Source organism: Dromiciops gliroides, chromosome 4 (assembly GCF_019393635.1).
Source record: "Dromiciops gliroides isolate mDroGli1 chromosome 4, mDroGli1.pri, whole genome shotgun sequence".
In the NCBI taxonomy this organism is placed as follows: Eukaryota; Metazoa; Chordata; class Mammalia; order Microbiotheria; family Microbiotheriidae; genus Dromiciops; species Dromiciops gliroides.
The window spans coordinates 229,872,663-229,895,986 of NC_057864.1; the positions used below are offsets into that span (position 1 = coordinate 229,872,663).

The 23,324-nt window shown below is 37.7% G+C and overlaps 1 protein-coding gene across 4 annotated transcripts; it reads right to left on the reverse strand.

Moving 5' to 3' along the window:
• Positions 1-7,774: 7,774 nt before the first annotated feature.
• On the reverse strand, positions 7,775-21,936 carry PGBD2 (piggyBac transposable element derived 2). Of its 4 annotated transcripts, none has more exons than XM_043999487.1 (5): positions 21,798-21,936; positions 15,854-15,915; positions 14,468-14,580; positions 10,492-10,561; positions 7,775-9,557 (listed from the first exon to the last, which is right to left on the reverse strand). In XM_043999487.1, the coding sequence occupies exons 4-5, from the start codon at positions 10,506-10,508 to the stop codon at positions 7,799-7,801; spliced, it is 1,776 nt and encodes a 591-aa protein (XP_043855422.1). In that variant the 5' UTR covers positions 10,509-10,561; positions 14,468-14,580; positions 15,854-15,915; positions 21,798-21,936; the 3' UTR covers positions 7,775-7,798. The 4 variants fall into 4 exon arrangements, with proteins under 4 accessions (XP_043855422.1, XP_043855424.1, XP_043855421.1 ...); XM_043999489.1 differs by lacking the exon at positions 21,798-21,936 and adding an exon at positions 21,396-21,721; XM_043999486.1 differs by lacking the exon at positions 14,468-14,580.
• Between the last annotated feature and the right edge of the window lie 1,388 nt (positions 21,937-23,324).

The following is a 23,324-nucleotide window of genomic DNA, read 5'->3' on the forward strand; positions in this document are numbered from 1 at the left end:
TTCTCAAAAATATAGAGGACTCAGTCAAATTTATAAGAATACAAGTCATTCCCCCAATTGATAAATGATCAAAGGACATGAACAGAAAGTTTTCTGAAGAAATCAAAGCTTTCTATAGTCATAAAAAGTGCTCTAAATCACTATTGATTGGAGAAATGCAAATAAAAACTCTGAGATTTACACACCACTTGACAAATATTATCCCATCTAACCCTCCAACAACCTATATATGGTTAGTATTTTAGGTAAATTTATCTTTTTTAAAGATGAGATGAAGTAAATTGCCCTGGATCATATAATCAGAATCTTGATCCTGACCTAACCAAAATTATAATCAATTATTTGCTATATCACCTAGTCCATAACTTTCTTATTTTCATAAGTAAATGTTTATATATGTTTGATTGTCACTAGCTAAAGCCTAAACACCATGATTAAACATTGGAATTTCAAAAATCCTCAATGTCCACAGAAAATTTTCTAAGAATCTGACTTTTGACTCTGGCTCCCAAGAACTTTTGGTTGTTTAAAGATTCAGAGTATCATCCAAGAATAGACAGAAGAAATGAAGAACTGAAACAAGAGATTAAAAATTAAATTAGAACACTTGAAAAGAGAACCATTCAGTGCAAGAAAGTTTAAAACCTTAACCAAGTGGTCAATACAATGTTGCATACAATTCAATGATACAATATATATTACAACAAAGTGAAATATCTAGTATCAAAAATGACTGACCTGGAAAACAAGTCAGAGTTAGAATTTAAGCATTAACTGACTTCCTGAAAATCATGGCCAAACAAAAACCTGGATACCATAAATCATAAAAGAAAACTGCCCATAACAGTCAAAGCCACAGGGAAAAGTGAAAAAAAGAATAATATATACTTCCTTTAAAAAATACATACACATAAATTGAACATGCCCAGAAATGTCACAGGAAAAACTCAGTTTTCAGGTCAAATCAGGAATACTGCAAGTGGTCAGGAAGAGTACAAGTACTAGAGAACCAAAAAGCAGGATCCCACAAAAGTTAGCAGCAACCCCCACATAGAGAGGAAATCTTGGAATCTGATATACAAAAAGTCAAAAGACATGACAAAAGGCTTATAACAACAACAACAATAACAAAATAAAAATAACTTATCCCTTGTTTTGGGTGCTGTTGTTTTTTTTTTTTCTATTTTGAGGTTTTGCATCACTGCTCTGATTTTTTCTCTTGTAACAGGATTAATGCAGAAATAGGATTAATGTTATTATGTGTATATATATGTGTGTGTGTGTATATATATATATGTATATGTATATAGATATATAGATATAACCTATATCAGATTACCTGCTGTCTAGGGGAAGGGGGAGGGAGGGGAGGGAGGGAGAAAAACCTGAAATTGTAAAGCTTGTATAAACAAAAGTTAAGAACTATCTTTACATGTAACGGAAAAAATAAAATACCTTATATGTAAAATTTAAAAAAAAAAAAAGCAAACAAGACACCAGATGGTGTACTCCACGACTCTATTGTTGTTCAAAAAATATAAATGAATGCAAGAAAGAGCATGTATAAAATATAAATATACAAATAGCTATAGATAGTACTATTGATATATATGAATTTTAATAAATAAATGATGCCCAGTGGAAGGCATCCAGCCATATCTAAAAAAAAACAAAACAAAAAAACTTATACTACAAAGCTGAGTATAATTCTACAGCAGGATAAATAGACCGGTAATAAAATGGGGTACTTTTATGTATTCCCATTGAATAAATGAGAGCTGTTGAGAATCTTTGACACATAAATGCAAGTGAAAGACTAGAATGACCAGAATCAGGAGAACAATTCACACAATGAGCCCAAGAATGACAAAATGGGAAAAGATTTTGTAAAACCTAAGAATTTTGACCCTAGCATGACTTCAAAAGATTGATAATGAAGCCTATTTATTACATGGGAGGGCTTCTATTAAAGAAGAAGTTAGTTGGGGGAATTAGTGAAAAGTGACAGATATGAAAAAAACATCAATAAAATATTTTTAATTGAAAGAAGAAAAAGAAGTTTAGATTGAAACACAAATGGCAATTTTGTTGCCAACTTGTTAAACTATATATGTGTGTACATATGCATATATACATGTTATATGTTTTAGGTATGTCTGTGTATATATTCATTCATATATATATATATATAAAATCTGAGACATGGGGAAAAGAAATAGACTGTGAGTGAAACACTGATGTGAACTCCTTTAGGGCAATCCTTACCTTGAATCTCCTCTAGCACCTAGCACATATAGTAGGTACTTTTAAAATGTTCCTTGAATGAAGACAATTTGAGTACTTTATGGAAATTGAGGCTTCTTGGGGTCAGCTAGGTGACACAGTGGATAAAGCACTGGCCCTGGATTCAGGAAGACCTGAGTTCAAATCCAGTCTCAGAAACTTGACACATTCTAGCTGTGTGACCCTAGGCAAGTCACTTAACCCTCATTGCCCCACCCCTCCAACATTAAAACAAAATAGAAATTGAGGCTTATTTGTACTGTTTTCATCTTGTATATACTGTTGTCTTTTTCAGATGGAACTTATACCCTTCTTTCTTTCTTTCTTTCTTTCTTTCTTTCTTTCTTTCTTTCTTTCTTTCTTTCTTTCTTTCTTTTTAATTTTGGGGGGTGGGGCAATGAGGGAGGGTTAAATGACCTGCCCAGGGTCACACAGCTAGTAAGTGTCAAGTGTCTGAGGTTGGACTTGAACTCAGGTCCCCCTGAATCCAGGGCCAGTGCCACCTAGCTGCCCCTACTTCAGTATTGACTCTAAAAGATCACCTTCTAAAGAAGACTAACTTATTGGATATGGAACTGTCAGCGTCTCAGGTTCAATCCCCTTGACAGAAGTTGAGGATCAGAGACGATTAATCATTGACACATCAGCACCACATTATGTGTGTAACTGTGTGCTCTTTATTATTCAGGATAGCCCAGTATTTATAGCAAAAAACCACAAAGAAATCAAACAAAGTCTCTGCAAGAATAATTCTAAGAGAATAAGAGTAATTTTCCAACCTTTCAGCCTTGACATGTCAGAACTTGTTCTAGGCTTTAACAGAACAAAGTTTGCACACCTGATTCTTCCAACCCTGGGAGGCCAGCCAAGCATTGTCTCTGGACTCTCTTGCTGCCTCAGTGACCACAGCCCAAGCATGGGGAGGAGGAACTCAGTCAGAGGGGCAACAGAGAGCCTCCTGGGTTCTCCAACACGGAACTAAATTCTTTCACTCCAGCAAATGCATCCTGAAGAGTGTGTCCTGTAGCCATTATACAAGTAAAATTACATTATACACGTAAAAATATCTTGGTAACGACTAGCACATAAGACCAAAACCTAAATGGTTGTTGAAAGAAATTAATTGAGCTAACAAAATGTTGGAAATAAAATATGTGCCCTGTGTTTAGGAAATGACTGAATAACTGCCTTATGACTGTAATGGAAAATTATTATACTATAAAGAATGATAGGGGCAGTCAGGTGGTGTAGTGGATAAAGCACTGGCCCTGAATTCAGGAGAACCTGAGTTCAAGTCTAGCCTCAGACACTTGACACTTACTAGCTGTGTGACCCTGGGCAAATCGCTTAATCCCCATTGCCCTGCCCCCCCCCAATATATTAAGAATCCATAGAAACATGTTTATACTTGTTTTAAAGCAAAGGAAAGAAATCAGACCAGAAAAAAATACATGCATATTAACTCGCTTCAATGGTATAAATAAAATCAATATAACTGTGGTATATGATGGTGATGGTGATTGTGCTATAAGAAATGACAAACAAGATGATTTCACAAAAGCCCAGAAAAATTTGTATGAACTGATGGATAGTGAAGTGAACAGAACCAAGAGAACATTGTGCACAGTGATAGCAATATTGTTTAATCAAGAACGATAAAGGACTTAACTATTCTCAGCAATACAATGATCCAAGACAATCCCAAAGGACTAATGATGAAGCTTAGTATCCACCTCCAAAGAAAGAACTGATATTGATTGACTGAAGCATACTATTTTTCATTTTCATTTTTTTCTTATACAAAATTATGAATATGATGTTTTACATAATTGCACATGTATAACCTATACTCTGATTGCTTACCATCTCAGGAAGGGGTAAGGGGAGGGAAGGAGGGAAGAAAGGAAGGATAAAATTTGGAACTCAAAACTTTAAATAAAAATGTTTATTTAAAAAAAAAATAAAATAAATATGGAGAGGCAATAAAATTCTGGCCCAATACAACTAATCTTAGTACTGTCAACATTAAAAGACACTTCTTTCTTTCTGTTAACAAATGGTAAACTGTATTCTAGAGAATGTATTTCATGAGAATCTATTTGGTCTATTTCTGTCTAAGGCCATGGCCCATTCCAAAACCACATAGAACATATTAATATTGTAATCTGTTGATTTAATGTTTAAATCACAGTGCTTTCATTTTATACCATAAGATCTAAGGCAATAACTAAATATACACATCCAAACTACTGTACACCTAAAAGGTTTTTTTGAGCACCTGGCTCACTTGTCTTCCTTACCTCCTTAACTCCTTATACTAGAGGAATTCAACCTCAAATATTGATGCTCCCTCAAACTTTCAATCCCAGCTCCTTAAATCCCATCATTTTCTCATTCCATTCCAATTCAATTCACCTCAGCCACATTTTGTTTTTCATTTTGACCTCTACTCCTCAATACTTTCTCAGGTCATTATCCTGTTTTGAAAATTCATGTTCTTCTCTTTCCGATCTCACTCCTATAGATAATCAGTTCAATTCTTCTCCTATCCCATCATCTGCCTCCTTTGTGTCTACAAACATGCTGGAACTAAATAAAGTCACACAACTCTGAAGACTAGATGCATTATATTTTCAAGCATTTTTTTATTCCTCCTCAACTCTCTTACTTCCCAACAAAGCTATTCAAAACCTTCATTTCTTTCAAGCTTCCAACATCCCTGTCACAACCTTATCTGCTCTTACTTTATTGAAAAAAAACAGAGGCCTTTCTCTTCCCTTCATCTTGAAACCCACTGAGATCATATACGATTCTCTTAAGTCCCTAATAAAGTGATTCTTCTCCTTACCAAGGCCAATCCCTTTACATGAAACCTTTATTCCACCTTGTCTTCTCCAACAGATTGCAATCTCAAGTCACAACTCACTCTCTGTCTCTCTCCCCCTCCTGCTTCTACCTTTAAAATATACCCAAGTCTTGCCTAACTAGTGGTTATCCAACTTTTTGGTCTCAGGACCCCTTTACACTCTTAAAAATTACTGAAGATTCCAAAGACCTTTGATTTATGTGGGTTATATGTATCAATATGTACCATGTTAGAAGTTTAAACTGATAAAATTTTAAAAATACTTATTCATTCAAAATAACAAAAAAATTATTATGAGTTTAATATAAATAACATTTTTATGAAAAACAATAATTTCCCAACAAAAATATAGAGAGAAATGCTGATTCAACCCTACTTTCTTCTCAAGCTATAATCCCATTATCACTCATCCCTTTCTTAGCCAAATTTATAGAAAAAGCTGTTTACACGCACTACCCTCCATTCATCCTCTCACTCATTCCTCAAGCTTTTGCAATCTGGCTTCTCACCTCATCACTCAATTGAAAATGCTTTCTTTAAAGATATCAATTACCATATCCATGGAGTTTTCTTAGTTCTCATCCTTCTCAATCTATCTGCTACATTTGACATTGCTGATCACCCACTTCTCTTGGATATTCTCTCCTGTTTTTGTGACACTACCCTCTCCCGGTTGCCCTTTTCTCTGACACTCCTCTTCCCTGTATGATCTCTCCTGTGTCTCTTTGCTGACATATCACAATTCCTATTTTTTCAAATTTCTGTCCTAGGTTCTATTTCCAACCTTATCAACTTCCATGGGTTTAATTATCATCTCCTGTGACTCACAGACCTATATATCCAGGTTGAGTCCCTTCCCTGAGGTTGTCTTACATCACAAATTAGCTATTTGACAGTTCAAGCTGATTTTCTTGGAAACATCTCAAACTCAACATGTCCAAAAGAGAATTCATTATCTTTCCTCCCAAACCCACCCTTCTTCCAAATCTTATTTCTGTCAAAGGAACCACCATTCTTCCAGGTTCTTAACCATCATATTATCTTCTACTCTTCATTCTCCATTACCCTATACATCTAACCAGTTGCTAGATCTTGTTGTTCCTAACTACCTTTCCATATTATCTGACCCTTTCTCTCACGTAACCACCATCAAGGTCCCCATCAGGCCTAGAGGATTACAATGGCCTTCTAATTATTTTGGTCTCAACAATCTCCCCACTCAACTCACACTTTTGTGAAGTGATTTTCCTTTAGTTCAAATCTGACCACATTAGTTTCCTTTTTTTCTGTAGGATCAAATATAAATACCTCTTTGATATTTAAAGTCTTTCACAACCTGATCCCAATTTCTTTTCAGTGTATCTGTGTGTATTTCATTGCTTGGACTTCCAAGTCGTCAAACTGGACTCCTCTGTTTTTCACACACTGCATCTTCCATTTCCATGTCTTTATACTGGACATTTCCCATGATTGCAATGTAGAATCCCTTTTCCTTTGCAAGACCACTAAAGCACCAACTTCTACATGAAGACTTTCTTGCTCACCAGACACCCCATCCGCACCCAATCATTAGTGCCCTCTCTCCCAAACTATCTGGTATTTAATTACTTTGTGATTTGATATTTATCATATGTGTGGGTATATATAAAATCATTCTACAAGTATATGGAAGGCAGGCAGGTGGCAGAGTCCCGGGTCTGCAGTCAGGAGGACCCAAGTTCAAATCTGATCTCAGACATTAGCTGTAACTCTTGTCATTTGTCTGCCTCAGTTTCTTCAAATAAAAATGGTGATCATAATAGCAGCTACTTCAGAGGATTGTTGTGAGGAGATATTTGTAAAGTGCTTAGCGCAGTGCCTGGCACAAAGTTGGTGCTTAACGAAGTCTTGTTCCCTTCCTTTTATGTTGTCTTCTCTCATTAGAATATAAGCTTCTTTTTTTTTTTTAAAGTAAGGCAATTGGGGTTAAGTGACTTGCCCAGGGTCACACAGCTAGTAGGTGTTAAGTGTCTGAGGCCGGATTTGAACTCAGGTACTCCTGACTCCAGGGCCAGTGCTCTATCCACTGTGCCACCTAGCTGCCCCCAAAATATAAGATTCTTGAGGGTAGAGATCATTTCATTTTTTAAAATGTTTATCCTCATTGCCTAAAATAGTGCATAGCATATTCTAATTTCTAATATTTCTTGATTATTGATTTCTCATTACTGCCTATATATTCTCCTCACTGGTACCCAACTATATTAAAAATAAATAAAGGGGATGGAAGGGCACAGAAATAACAATGGTTCAACAGTATATAACCAAGCATTTCAAAAAACTAAACATCAACCCTTTTTTTTTGTTTTTACTATATTTAGGTACAAGACACTGTGACCAAAAATGGGATTTTATTTGGGAAAAAAGTGAATGATGAAATGAAGGGGAAGGGAACAAATAATGCAAAAACAAACTATTAGAAAATCAAGTCCAAAAACATTTTTCAATACACAAGAACAGAAATGCTGCTCTAACTGCTATACATATTGAATATTATTACATATTAATTGAAATAAACCTTTGGATATATAATAAGTAAACTTCAAAATGTTACATTCTAGTGGACTGCAAACCATTATTTTTTTCTTTTTAATGCATGTCCTTAAGTGATCATTTTATATGATATTCTCTGAAACATTTTGCATGAACACCTTTCTGGCATTTTTCACATCTGGTGTTTGTTTGGGAATGGCAAAGTGCACATCGGGTTCGCTTATCTTGGTGAACGATCCAATGCCCAATCATGTCAAATCTGCTTTCTGTTTCTAAACGTCTACTCCTTCTTCCTTGGGATGATGTGTCAGCATTACTTTCCAAATAGACACAAGCAATGTATCTTCTGAAAGCCAAAAGGTCTACCTGGGTCTCTTCACTACAGATTCTGTGAAGCTGCCATGCATTGTTTAGAGCCACATCAATAATGTAACCTATAAAGCTAGAATACCATTTCATTCCTCTAATTTTCACCTTATATTTGGAGATATTTTGGTCCATTCTGGCAACACCTCCCATCTTCTCATTGTACAACCTCACCAATGATGGCTGATGTACCTGAGTCCTAGTTTTGGATACACTTGAACAACGATTTGTTAGTTTTACAGGTTCTATTCCAACTGCATTGGAACATACATCAATAACACTACTATCATGCCAACGGCACACAATGATTTCCTCACTTTCATCTACTTTGTAATCAAATGAGCCTTTTTTCATTTTTTTAAAGTCTTTGGGATCTCTGAGTGGACACCTCTCAGTCATGTACTCATGGACAGTTCCTGTGGCCTTCACCCCCTTTTCCCTCAAAATGGACATCAATTTGACACTTGTAAAAACTTTGTCAAAAAAAATATGGTATGGCAGATAGCCTCTTGCCTGAAGTGCATCTACAAATTTTATCACCATACTTCCTCCTAAATCTAAATCCTTTTCTGGTTTTGTGAATAATGTTCCCTGAGAGGGCTCAAACCAGACTAAGTACCCTCTGCTAGTTGTTCCACACCAAATCTTATAACCAAATCGAATGGGTTTTCCCTTGTGCAACTGCTTAGATCCACGATGTCCAAAATATTCACACATGGATTCACCAAAGCTATAGTATTCCTCTAGGGGAGCATGTTTTTGGAAATTCTGATTCATCAAAATTATGAGAGGCCTTACCTTTGCAAATCTATCACTCTCATCAAGTTCATTATTATCAGCAAAGTGTAGGTATGAAAATATTAATTCAAACCTGTCCCGTCTAATTGCATCAGCAACAAGGTGATGATGTGAATCAGGAGATGTTTCCCAAAACATTCTCCTTCTTGGATAAGAAATATAACCACTCAAAATCAGTATACCCAAAACGCACTTTAATTCCTGGGCTGTAAGACTCAGGTTGACATTTTTCTGCCAAGCATAACGATTGGTTTCATTGACAATGAAATTAATTGTTCCTTCATCAAAAAACAACTCAAAGAGTCCAACTGGGCTCAACTCCTGGCTCTTAAGATACTCAATATGAGGATCTGATGCAGACCAACTTACAAAGTCAGGTCTAATATCTCTTTTAGTCCAAACCCTCCTTGGTTCAGCAATTTTCTTTTGTCTCTTTCTTGCTGGTTGTAGTTCAAGTTCTTCATTGTCCTCCCCAGTATCAGAGCCTTCAGACACTACGGCAGCATGTAGTATGCTTCCAGGCAAGTTCCCTCCTTTATGTCCATCTTCATCTCCTGAGTCCTCATCAGTGAAGTCTCCTGCGGCATTATCAGGTGGCGAGATGAATATAATTTCTTTCTCTTTGGTGGATTCATCTTCCAGAGAATTCAGAACTTCAAGTAGCTTAGCAGATCTTATCTTAGGGCTAAGCAATTTTCCAGATGCATCTCCTCTAAAAATACAAAACACAGTCATTACTGGGAGGGGATTAGATTATAGTTAGTTGTCTGCTATTATTTTAAAAGGTGATGTTAGATAGGAAGAAAAAAAATTATTTCCAAATTTTTACCCTGGCTTGGGGGAATAGGAAAACAGAAGGAAATGAATAGCTAAAGACTTTTGTCAAATTTTAGAGCAAGAAGATACCTTAATGACTATCCAGTTCACTCCTTTCTTTTTGTAGATGAGAAAACTAATGTCTGGGTGAGTTAAATAATCTGCCTGGTGTCATACAACTAATTAGTGGCAGAATCAGACCTAGGAGACAAGTCTACTAATTCCCAATTCAGTGTCTGTTTATACTATACTGGCTGCTTCAAGTCCACAGAATTCACAAACCAACCCTCAAACAATAAATTCCAAATCCTATTGTTAGGAAAGCTAACCTAAACTTAAGCAAGTCCTTGGAAACACTAGGCAGTTTTTCCAATAATACCCCCCAAAAAGGAAACATCTTTTTGGATACAGAGTAAGTAATCTGATCCATTGGTGGCACTCAACCATTCCCTACAATATACACTTTCTCTGTTTCTATCCTTTTTCATCTCTCTATTCTTTACCATTTCTGTTATTTTTATCTTCCCTTCTTTGCATTCCTCTCAATCCTAGACAATGCTTAGTTGTACCAGCAGCACTCTGAGTTGCTGACTTTTATTCTCAATAATAAAATTTTTTTTCCTGGTCCTGTGATTTCATCCATGTCTTAGAAAGTTGCTCAGGGAATTAAAAGATTAAGTAACTAATTTGTCTCTAGTCACACAACCAGTACATGTCAGAAACTGAACTTGTATACAAAGCCAAAGCCACTTCCAACTCCAAAGTCAGCTTGCTATCCACCATACCCCACCATTTATTAATTATATCCTGTACAAAATGGCAATTCCTACCTTGAGGTTGATGCCATGGCAAGCTGGAGAAAATAGATCTTTCTTCACATTCAAGAGTCCAAGTTTCTCTCTACAATAAAAAATGGTATTTTTGAAAACTGAATCTTACTTCCACATTTTCCTAAAAAGATAAACACAAAACTTTAGACAATTTTAGCTTAGAAATAAAAGTTTATAATTCAAAAGTCCTCTTTCATAAAATGACTTCTTCCATTCATATAATATTCAACAAATATTTATTAAGGCCCTACCATGTGCTAAGCAATTGTGCTAAGGAAAATAAATCTTTGTTTCACAAATAAAATTTTTTAAGTTATGAAGAAATAAAGGAAGTGGTCTTTTAGGAGAAATATGCTAAAAGTCTTGGGAATATAAGAAAATAATTATTAATAATGAATTTCGGGGCAGCTAGGTGGCACAGTGGATAAAACACCAGACCTGGATTCAGGAGTACCTGAGTTCAAATCCGACCTCAGACACTTCACCCTTACTAGCTGTGTGACCCTGGGCAAGTCACTTAACCCCCCATTGCCCCACAAAAAAAAAACACAAAATTAAAACAACAACAACAACAACAACAAAGAAATAATTAATTTCTTGGGGGACCCAGAGATCAATTTCTCAGTCCTTTCTTCTATACCAACCCCACCCCCCCTCCCCAATCCAGTTCTCCTCAATCTGGGTCAAACCCAAGGGAACAAAAGAAATGAAGATGGATTCTTTTGTCTGGCTCAGTGAAGGACAGATGGGATCAAACCACACTTAGATAATGGACTCAGCCTTAAGCAACTTGGGTGGGGGTCTTTTGCATACTTTTCCCAGATGTCAATGGTAGAGTCCATTTTAATGTGGACCTTCAAAGCAACCAATGGAATTGAATGATGTTAACTAATGGCTTTGATCTATGTATAATGACCTGCCTCTATGGAAGGAGGATTAAAAACCCTGGGAAGGGGCAGCTAGGTGGCGCAGTGGATAGAGCACTGGCCCTGGAGTCAGGAGGACCTGAGTTCAAATCCGACCTCAGACACTTAACACTTACTAGCTGTGTGACTCTGGGCAAGTCACTTAACCCCAATTGCCTCACCAAAAAAAAAAAAAAAAAAAAAGGGGGAAAAAAAAACCCTGGGAAGAGGCTAGGAACTCTCTTGACTCTCTAGCTTCTAGGTTTTCTGGATCTTTGAATGCTTTTCTCCTGCTGGTACTCCTACTGAAGCCCTCTCCCTGCTTTCTCTACCACTCAGCCTGAGACTTCAAGAAATTAGGGAGACAGATGGTCGATCTTTTACTGGTATGATATTACTAAGTTAATATATGCTTACCCAAAACTGGTATCAATAATAATTTATTTTTTAAAATGTGGGAATACTATTGCTGTTTAAAAAGGTATTTTATTTTCAAGCAGGCATTTAAAATACATTCCTCAAGTAATGTATTTTATGTAATGTATTTTAATGTAATCAAGTCAGGAAATGATTTAGGAAAAAAAATAACCAAAATTAAGAAGAATGAGCAAAAAGTGACTAAGAGCTATTGATGGAGGAGGCTAAAAGGGGTTAATGTAACCTAGGACTTGATCAATAGTAGCCAGAAGGGTTAACAGAGAAATTAAGGTTTGAATTTTATCAACTATAACCAGAGGGTTTGAGTCCTTACCAACAAAAATATCAACAGAAGCCTAAGGAGACAGTAACCAGGGACCATTAACCATTAATAGTCATTAATATTCCTATATGACAGGAAACAGAAACTGTACCCAGAAACTAGATTTTAAAGTAAAGAGATATCATAAACAGAAACCCTCTGGCTCTGACAAGTTTGAACATGTGCAGAAAGACCAGATGTGTCCTTATGATGTGGGATGGAATTTGAGGTCAAATTGATCGTGAGTCGTCCCAAAAGAATTACAAGACTCAGTGACTAAGTTTCCCAAGTTTTATCACAATACTGTGAGTGACCACAGGGAGAGAACCAGAATATTGGAAAGGTATCTCTCAAATAGTGAAAGAAAAGACAGTTATATTTATAGTATAGATAAATTGATTATCAGTCTCATTATAATAATCTCCACCTTGGGGAGGTACAGGGGAGGGACTGTCCTTCTCATTATAATATTCTCCACCTAGGGGTGTTTCAGGGGAGGGCTTATGCTAATTTGTTGTTCCTGGTTTCCTACGGTGAGTATCTTTTTCAGTGGAAGTGTGTTTTGGGGGTTTACACATCATAAGGTGAATCTGGGGACAAATTTGGCCTTTTCTGTGCATGTCTCTTTCTGATTCCCATGGCTAGTTTCAAAATATAATCATTTTTCTTTAGAATTTCTATAGCCTTGTCATTTTCCTTTATTGTTATTTTGACCTGACCTGTTCTGGTCTGTTATGGGCACTGATTTCTGTGGGTACAAGAACATAGTATAAGTTATCCATTAACTGGGATCTGACTCCCTTTTAGAGCTAATATCTGAATTAGAGCTTGGGTCTTAGGTTTTTCTATTAACCCTTTTTTGCCTCCTACATCACCTGTGTCTTCTAATAAAACTTGGGAAACTGAGTCACTGAGTCTTGTAATTCTTTGGCATGCCTCATGATCAATTTGATCAATTAAATCCATCCCTATGTCACTATCAAGGTCTTGCACATCATCTTGTAGACCTTGGTATTGCTTATCAGAATACCAGGATCTTGCTAGGCCACACCTTAAGGATTCCTTAGGGGTTTTAGGTTTCTTGGGGTCCCACTACACTTGTAGCTCTAAATCTATGCCCTATGACTTTTCATAGGAACCTTAGAGGACATCTAATACAAATTTCTACCTAATTCAGGAATCTACTAACAGATGGTCATCCTGCCTCTACTACTAGTACTAATTTTGTTCCAATTTTGGATAGTTTAAGCTATTGCAAAGTTATTTAAAATCAGTTACAAAGTTTCTCTGACTTTCCTCCATTGATATGAGCTCTACTCAATGGAATATAACAAGCTTACTCCCTCCTCTATATGACAACCTGTAAATAGCCAAAGGCAAAAAATAAGTCAATATTTATAATATTCCTTCATGAGCCTGTATCTCAGTTTTTTGGGTTAGTGAAAAGAAGCATCAAGTTTAAAAGAGGAATACTTGGAGGCTAGATAGGTAAGACAGCTGTATCCAAGAAGTTACCAATTAAGACAAGGTTTTATATGTGTCCACATTCACCAAGATGACCGTAAAGGAGGTGCCTGAAAGATCTTTGTAGAATGGTCTAAAGCCCAGGGTAGAACTCTTTGGTAACGTCAGTTCCAACCCTCAGAGGCAAGAACATGAAGTGGATTCTAAGAATACCAATTACTTGACAATGTAAATTTAACTCAACTAGACAATATAGACTGATCCTGCATCCAACCCAAATTGGACTGAGCTTGGTGACTGAGGAAAACATCTAGGAAAGGTTAAACTAGGTAAAAGGGGAAATGTAAGGCATATTTAGTTCAGGTATTACATCAAAACAAAGGCTAGCTGTTAAAATATGTACTGCTATGTAACTTTTCTCTTTATTAATTTAATTCCAATATAGAGGAAGTCACAATAGTCAGTGCAGTTTTTGTGCTTTAATAGCTTTTAAAGGGGGGGCGGGGTTGCTACTTAAGCTTTATTAATTTAAAAGTACACTGGGCATGACATTTCCCTATTAGCAGCAGACCCCTTTTAAAAAATTGCTAATTTCAGGGATCAGGGATATGAGCATCCTTTTCCAAAGTGAAGTTGGATCAAAGAACCTAGGTTGTATTAGCAGCAAGAAACTATTAGATCAGACCCTGGGACTTGCTGCTTAGGTCTTCCTTACCTAACCGATTCCCTATCTCACTTCCCAAAGAAGTTATCCCAAAATTCTTCTCTCTTCAAACTTCCCACATCTATTCCTACCATCATCCTATCAGTTGTTTAATGTTTGCCTCAGTTTCCTCCATTGTAAAACAGAAATGATACTAGCACTTACCTCCCAGGATTGTTGTGAGGATTAAATTAGATAACATCTGTTTAGTGCTTAGCATAATGCCTGGCACACAGTAGGTGCTATACATTGTTCTTCAGTTATATACAACTCTGTGACTGTGAGAAAATAATTATTAATAATTAATTTCTTGGGGACCCAGGGATCAGTTTCAGTCCTTTCTCCTCCCCACACCAGAAAGTCCAGTCCTAGAGGAAGTTCAAATCTTGTCTGGGACAAGCCCAAGGGAACAAAAGAAATGGAGAGTGATTCTTTTGTCTAACTCAGTGCACTGATGGGATTAAATCACACCAAGATACTGACTTCACCTTTGCCCTTCAGCAAGGGTCTCCTCCCCCTTATGTCATCTTAGAGTTCATTTTAATTTGAACCACCCTCAAGTCATATTAACCAATGGAATTGAATGATGCTAACCAATTAGTTTTGATCAATGTATAATGAGGCACCACTACCAAGAGGATAAAACCCTTGACCACACAAGGCTTCTTCTCTTGGCTCCCTTGATCCTTGGCTTGGAATGCTGCCTCTTAGGTACACACTCTTCCTCTTAGGACAGTGTAGGTTTTGTAGGGCTTCTGAACTCTCCTTGAGACCACATGCTGTCTCTCTGAGAGACAACATGGGTCTGGGGCTTTTCTCCTGCTTGTGCTAACTGCCACGCTGTCAATTCTTTATTGGTGTGCATGTGTGTGTGTATTAATAAATGCTTACTGCCAAAATGAGTACAATAGCAATTAATATTCAAATAGTAATTAATTTATAAAATACAGTAGTAGCAAATAATTTTAGAAAACACATGACCCCATTTTGGAGTTTTCTTGATAAAGATACTGGAGTAGTTTGCCATTTCCTTCTCCAGCTCATTTTATAGATGAGGAACTGAGGCAAATAGGATTAAGTGATCACTCATTTCTGTAACAATATTCTCCTGTTTATTCTATCTCTTAAACTATTCTTCCTCTGGCTCATCCTCCTTGTGTCATTTCAAGAGGATTACCAGAAAGATCTGTCCTTAACTTTCTTTGTTTTTCTTGATACATTCTTCCTGGGTGATGTCATCCACTCCCATGGTTAACCTTTATGCAGATCACTCCCAAATTTATATTCCCAGTTCAAATCTCTCCTCTAGTCTCCAGTTCTATATTTCCAAATGCCTGCTATGCATTTAGGCCTGGATACTTGATACCAACAGCATCTTCAAATTATAGATTTTATAGGTTTTAGAGCTGCAAGGTACCTTAGCAATCATATTGTTAAACACTCATTTTACACCGTTTAACTCAAACAATTATTAAATATTTATGTACAAGGCACTGTATTAGGAGCTTAGAATATTTTTTAACCCATAATCCATGCCCTTAAGGAATTTACCTTTGTAAAGAAGAGTGTAAGAAAAGACCTCCAAAGTCCATTCTAGCTCCATATCTATGATCCTAGTAGAAAAAGCACAGGGATTAGAGTCAAAATATCTGTATTCAAATCCCAGTTGCCAATACATTGTGACAGTATAACATTATATAGACAAGTCATTTAACTGAAACTCTGCTAACTCACCTAAAAAAATAGGATATTCACACTATCCTACCTACCACAGTAGGAAAGTGCTTTATCAACATTAAAACACTATATAAATGTGAATTATGATTCCACAGGGGGATACAGTAAGTACACACATAAATATAACCTATAAAAGGAAAAACACTAGGTCCTTGGGATAGAAGCAGGAGAAAATCATGAAGAATTCATGGATTAAATCATATCTGAACTGAATCTTCAAGGAATGTAATAATTCTGATGGAGATAGGGAAAGGCTTGTGCAAAGGCAGAGCTAGGAGATGCATTGCTGAGTTCAGAATCTCAGTCAGTTTGGCTAGAAAATAAGAATGTATAAAGAGGAATAGTGTAAAATAAGACTGTCAACGTAGGTGAGAACAAGGGTGTGTGGAGAATGGATTGGAAAGAAGAGTGAAAGTAAGGAGACCTAGTAGGAGATTATTACAATACTCTAGGCAAGAGGTGAATGAAGAGATGATAACATAATACATGTTCAATCGGGAATCGAACTAACAGCATTTGGCATATAGGTAAGAAAATTAAGAGATTTTGAAGAACCGAGAATTACTCCAAGTCTGGATTTAGGAATAAAGATTATTAATTCCAGTTTAAATTTATTCAGCATCTGTGATGCTGACAAAACATCTACATGGAGATATCCAGTCAGCAGTGACTGATGTGGGATTGGAATTAAAAGAGAAATTTGGGTGACTTAAGTAGATGGTTCAGGACATATTCCCACATTTAGCCTATAGGAAAAAGATAAATATCTAGAAAAGGAGACAGAAGTACCAGTGTACCAAATTAGTGGGGACAAAATAAAATATATTTTAATTAACATATAATAAATGTTACAATTTTTTAAATCTTTAAAAAGTTTTTAATATGCTCTCCTTTTGTTCAAATAAGTTACAGCAAGGAGTTCATATTCTTTACCAAGAAACCACATTCTTATTATTATTATCTTTGCCTTTCCACTGAAAAAAACACATCATTTCTGATGTTGAACCATTTGACAGTGCCCATGACTGGCAGCAAGAACCTTCTATTCCATGTCATCAGTAGCTACTGGATGTAGATGGTGGTCAAGGCAAATGAAAAACCCCAAGAGACAGAATTTCTGGGTAATTAATAATTTATTAATTAGGCTAGCCAGCAATCAATAAATTGATGGTCAGTGGATTCCCTTAGTAACCAAAGACCCTCAATGGACACCCTGACTGCCTTAAATAACCCTTCTGTGGGGCAGCTAGGTGGCGCAGGGGATAAGGCCCTGAATTCAGGAGGACCTGAGTTCAAATACGGCCTCAGACACTTGACACTTACTAGTTATGTGACACTGGGCAAGTCACTTAACCCTTATTGCCCCACCAAAAAAAAAAAACAAAAAAAACTCTTCTGAAAGGGAATTCCCTTGACAAGTGAAAATCTACCCTGGGCTGAACATTTAAGAAGGTGGGCTAAAAAGTCTTCAGCTCCTCCAGCTAAGAACCTGGCTTGATAATGAGATTCAGCAGCCTCTAGCAATCTGGGCAGGGGAATCCATCTCCATGCAGACCTCTCTGGCTCGCTTTCTCCTTCATGAGCTGGGTCACCTTAAACTCTTATGGAGAGGAAAAAGGGGGGTGTGGGAGGTTCCTTCCCTCAGGACAAGGACTGGCCCAGACTGGATTCTGCTTATAGAGAAATTAGGTCTCCTAGTTGAATGGGTTCCTATCCAAAATTACCATATTCCTTAAGGGCCAGGAATAATCTCATCAACCAGTGATATCCTTCAGAAACAGACTAACCTTAATAAGAGCTGGGACTCTAAATAGAAATTAGAAGGAAAAAAGCCTGGCTCACAAATTAACAATTAGTTATTAATATAATAATATAATAATGATTATTCACAATAGGTAATATTTTTATAGTGCTTTAAGGTTTGAAAAGCACTATACATATATTATTTCATTGGATTTTATACATACACATACACACACTCTTACCAAAGTTGATCATTCCCTCAATCACAGGTTTACTTGAACTTCTAACAATAGTTTTATACATGGCCTTGAATGAAAAAGTGAACTTCATTGGCAATAGTTACCTTTTTCTAATCATTAGTGCTCTAGTCTTTGTATTGTCTTGCCCATGACATTTTTCCTTCATAGCAATGGTTAGCAGCTGTCTTTTTGAACTAGTTTTCTCTCTCTTCTTCCAATCTCAAAAAGTCTATACCATACTTATAGAGAAATCAATAAATTCTTCTAGTTGCTAATTTCCTCTAAAAGTTTGTTCTTTTTTCCTGAGGATTTTGTGAAGCTATTTTATGGTAACAGTTTGTCACTTGTTGGAATTGTTTTTCATTTTCAAAAGCACTTTCTTTTGAGCTTTGGTGCAACTGATCCTGTTCTACTGTGGGCTTCAATGATCCTTGAAATAACTAACTTCTCCATAACAATTCCATTAACTTTAACACTTTAAAGCACTGAAGTATGCTTTTTTAAAGAGTTATGCAACATGCAATTTCCTTGTGCAAAAATATCTATTTTTTAAAAACCACATAATTAAAAACACAACAAGAACAAAGAAAGCATGTGCATGGCATGAAATCTAGTACTTGGCTAACAAAAAACTGACTAAAGAAGGGAAAATCAGCTCAATACAGTTTCATCTAGTCAAAGTCAAATGTTTGGAGTCAGCCTAATAGCAGTAAAAACACACAAATGTGTTCATTGCTATCACAAAATTAAGCTGAAGCCATAACAAAATTATTGATTGTCCTAAGTGATTTGCAGTATCAGGGAGCAGTGCCATGGAAGCCAATTAAGAGAGTATCCAGTGGGAAAGCTTCATAGTCAACCTCGATGATTAGGGAAAAGAAAAGGTCCTCAAATTCAGCAGTTAAGTAATTACTTAGATTCTTTGAGAAATCAGTTTTAGCAGAGGGATGGGATCAGAAGCTGGAGTGCAAGGGGTTGAGAAGTGGATAGTAAAGTATAATAAGGAAGTGAGCACAGAAAATTCTTTTTTAAGTGTTGTAAAAGTGAGGAGAAATGTAGGATCATAGCTTAACAGGATAACAGGATATAGTGAAGGTTTTTTAAGGAGGTTATTTACCTGAGGTTATTTGTAGGCAGAAAAGAAACTAGTAGACAGGGCAAGGTAAAAAAATGAGACGAGGAATAGGAATAAAGGGAAATATCCAGAAAGGGGATAGCATCTAGAGCACACCACCTTTCCAAAAGAGACTGGGTTTTGAGATGATTATGACATGATTACTGAGTTCACAATGGATAGTAAATTTTTCAATAAATGAAGCACAGTTTCAGAGTCTCATAAGTCTAAGAAGATAAGGGGCTGAAATAAAGAGGCCAGAGTTGGTTTGAAACAAATACTTTGGGGAACTCAAGAGAAAGAATAAAACTTTTACCACATAGTGTTAAGAACTCATATACGATGAATTTGTAGTAAGTAGACTCAAGATGGCAGTTGGAAGCAATTTTTCTCTCCTCAGTACCACTTTCCTCTTACTGATGAAGGACTGCTACATTTCAATGAGAATTCAATGGGTCCAAAATGTGTCCTGTCCTCCCCACTACAAAAAAAAAAAAAAAAACTTCTCTAAATTCTCAATTTCTGCTGAGAGCTTTGAGTCAAAGCTGCCTCTCCCTTTTCTTTCACCTCCTAATACCTATCACCAAGTCCTGTCGAGAATACTATGTTCCTCAAACTTGTTCCTTTTCACTCCCACTGTCACTATTCACTATACCATGCTGCTTTTCCATTATCAAAATGGTATTTAAATTATGTACCTGTCTTTTCTCCTTTATAGATTATAAACTCCTTGAAGACAGGAGGTTTATAACCTCAATGTTTCATTACTGTATTTCTAGGACAGCGTAGGTACTTAATGAATGTCTGTCATTTAAAAATGAAAAAGGACTCCTGTACTCTTCCCAAGAATGGCTTCTGTTCCTGTTAGTTCTGAGCTATCTTTAAAATTCTAGAATCACAGCTCTAGTACTGGAAGTGCCCTCAGAGTTCAACCCCTTCATTTTTCAGATGAGAAACTGAGGCACAAAGAGACTTACCTAAAGAGACAGTAAGCATCAAAGGCAAGATTTTAATTCTAAATCTAGAGGGAGTGCTCTTTCCCCTGTCTTTCTGCAAAAATGGATAACCTAATGTGTCACTAATAAGAAGTACATCTAAGGAGTGATGTATAATACAAAATGGGTGATATCACTATCTAGTTTTAACAATTAAGAATTTTTTTACCTCATCCATAATAGCTTCCTTCCCCCACCCCACCCCCACCACCCACACTCAATTTCCCATAATTTTACCATCCAAAAAGAGAAATGTTTATCTTTTTTTCTATGTGGAAAAAGTTACACAAAATATAAGTCCTTTTCCAACAATAAAGAAATAAAATTAACCTTAAAATATATAAAAGGCAGTTGTCAATTTGATAACAAAATAGATTTTGATGGTTCAGTGAGCTTTTCTGAAGTACTCTGTAAACTGTTAGGAATTTAAACTTAAAGGATTACAGGATCAAGTCTTGAAAAAGCCTTGATTGAAAATTCTAACAATGAGGAAATGAGGTTGAGAGTGGTTAAGTAGTTTGTTCAAAGTCAACAATGGAAGTAAATGCAGAGCTGGGTTTCAAATCCAAGTTATCCGACTCCAAAAAAATAACACTCTTCCCACTATATCACAATGAGAAAGACCCTATGATGGGATATGAGCTGAATGGAACCAAAATGAGCAAAGCTAGAAGAATAATTATAAAATAAACTATATTATACAGAAAAAAATTTGAAAGACTTTACAAAACTCTGATCAATGTTATTCATAAGCCTTGGGCCCAAAAGAATGAAGATGAAAGATAAAGAATTTAAAACATAGAAAGAGACATACGTTTTTGGACATGCTAATATGGGTATTTGTTTTGTTTGACTATGCAGGGGCTTGTTTTCCAGGTTTGGTTTGGTTTTTCAAGAAGAGATAACAGGAGGGGCATATTTTTTTTAATTGAAAGAATAAAAATAACTTTCAAAAATGAAGCCCATCATAAAACAAAAAGGAAAAAAAACCCTTAAAGGCAGATTAAACCACCTCTTCCCCACTCTTCATCCCAAATAATGCTAAATCAGGCGGCAATCACTGCCAGAATTCAATCACACATCTATACTTTTCACTCTTACATTACACATTAATAGCCTTCCCCAACACCACTGGCCCCAGCTTTTAAAACAATTCGCCTGCACAAGGGTAAATCCAGCTGTACAGCCCTCGAGGCGAACAGCAAGTAAAGACTTTCGAGGGAGCAGCCTTCCCGCAGGCCTCATATCTCCGCCCCTTGGCCTACCCCTAGGCCCGTCCCTCCTTCAGGGGCAGGGATCAGGCGGAGCTGAGGAAGGTGGCAAGCGCGTGCGTCGGGGACCTCAGGGCTGTGACCTCCGATGTCTTATTTTAGGCCTCGGACCCAAATTCGAGGCCGGCCTCGACTACGTCGCAAACCTAATGGAGAGCAGGGCAAAGACAGATAAGTCCCAGTCCCGAGAGCACAACAGTCAGGGCTTGTAGGTCCGGTAATGGTGACATCACGACGTCATCGTTACGGAAGCTCCACAGGGAGCTCCATCCACCCACCACCACTACCAAAAGGAGATCCTGGGAAGTCACTGCATCGTGAAGGGCAGGGCGGGGTGGGGCCGGCATCAGGATGGACTGAACCAACACAGACTCATGGATCTTAAATGATGCCTACCTGCAGGGAAAAGGGACGAGGGAGGAAAGCGGCGCTCTCCCCCAGCCGTGGACCCTGTGCATTCCTTCTACGCCGCTCAATACACAATGTGAGCAGAGCCCAGCTCAGGCAGCCAGAAGACGGTTACCAGGGATGCAGGACCCGGGAGAGAAGGGAGCTCGGACCTGCGCAAACGCCGCTGTCTCGTATGCGCAACCTCCGGCACAAATGCTCTCAGACCGCATTTCTCCGGGAGTCCCGCCCCTTCCCTGCTGCTTGGCTTGGTTTCCGGGCAGGCTCAGTAAGTAGTCCCGGCCCGCCGAAAGTTTACAACGCAGCCTCCTGGAGTGAACTGGGGCCACTAAAGGGGGACGTAGCCAGCCAGGCTATCCTGGCGTTAGGGAAACAGATGGGTCTTTTTCCCCCACCATGACCTCCGTGCCATGTTGCGTAAGGAACAAAAGCGAGTGTGCTCTGACCTCTGCCCCGAGGCAGGGGGTTGCTACATTATGTGTTTTGGCCCACCGCCCAAGTGTATCTCAGTCCTGAGCAATATTACACCTTGAGCAAAAACCAGCACCTGACCCTCTTCCATGTGCAGTCGGGAGGCATGAAGGTGGCATAGGTGCTGGACTTTCAAGTGCTGAAAATACGAGTTCAGGTTCTGCATCTGATGCTTGAATAGGTATATGACTGTTATGGGTCCATAGCACCCCAGAATTTCTCTGGGGCACATCAAAGAACCTTCTCCTAGAGAAACTAATCCACAGAACAGACACACCTAAAGAGATAAGTGGAACAAACTTGGACTGACCCTTCATTCTAGTCTCCCTCAACCCTGGGGAAATAAATTTGGGTGTGGCTGCTGCTTTTGTATCCTGAGGAGAGAGATGGCTTGAGAGATCCACAGCCACACCTCACCCAATTCCCCAGCTACCACCAGTGGGGGATGGTCCTCCCGCACTAAGGGAACTTTGCACAGTCAGATGATCACCCCCATCAGTCTGACGTGGGCTGGAATTTGAGGTCAAATTGATCGTGAGTCATCAGTGACTCACTTTCCCAAGTTTTATTGCAATACTGTGAGTGACCACAGGGAGAGAACCAGAATATTGGAAAGGTATCTCTCAAATAGTGAAAGAAAAGACAGTTATATTTATAGTATAGATAAATTGATTATCAGTCTCATTATAATAATCTCCACCTTGGGGAGGTACAGGGGAAGGCCTGGGGCAGTGTGGGGAGATCTTAATACTTATACTAGTTACTGTTCAGTGAGTTGTAGCCCTAACAATGTAGGAGCAGTGAGCATGTGACAAGTTTTTTTTTTGCTAATTGGAACACAGTATTCCCACCCCACTTCCTTGTATGGGCATAACTCAGGAGTGGACCTTATACTTCTTTATATGGACACAACTCTGGAGTGGACCAGGACTCCTTGAACCATGTGATTTTGTTAACCTTAGGGGGAGGAGGGGATCTGAGACCTTTGTCCTACAAACAGGTCAGGAGGAGTATGACTGACTGTTATCCACATTGAGAAGAGAC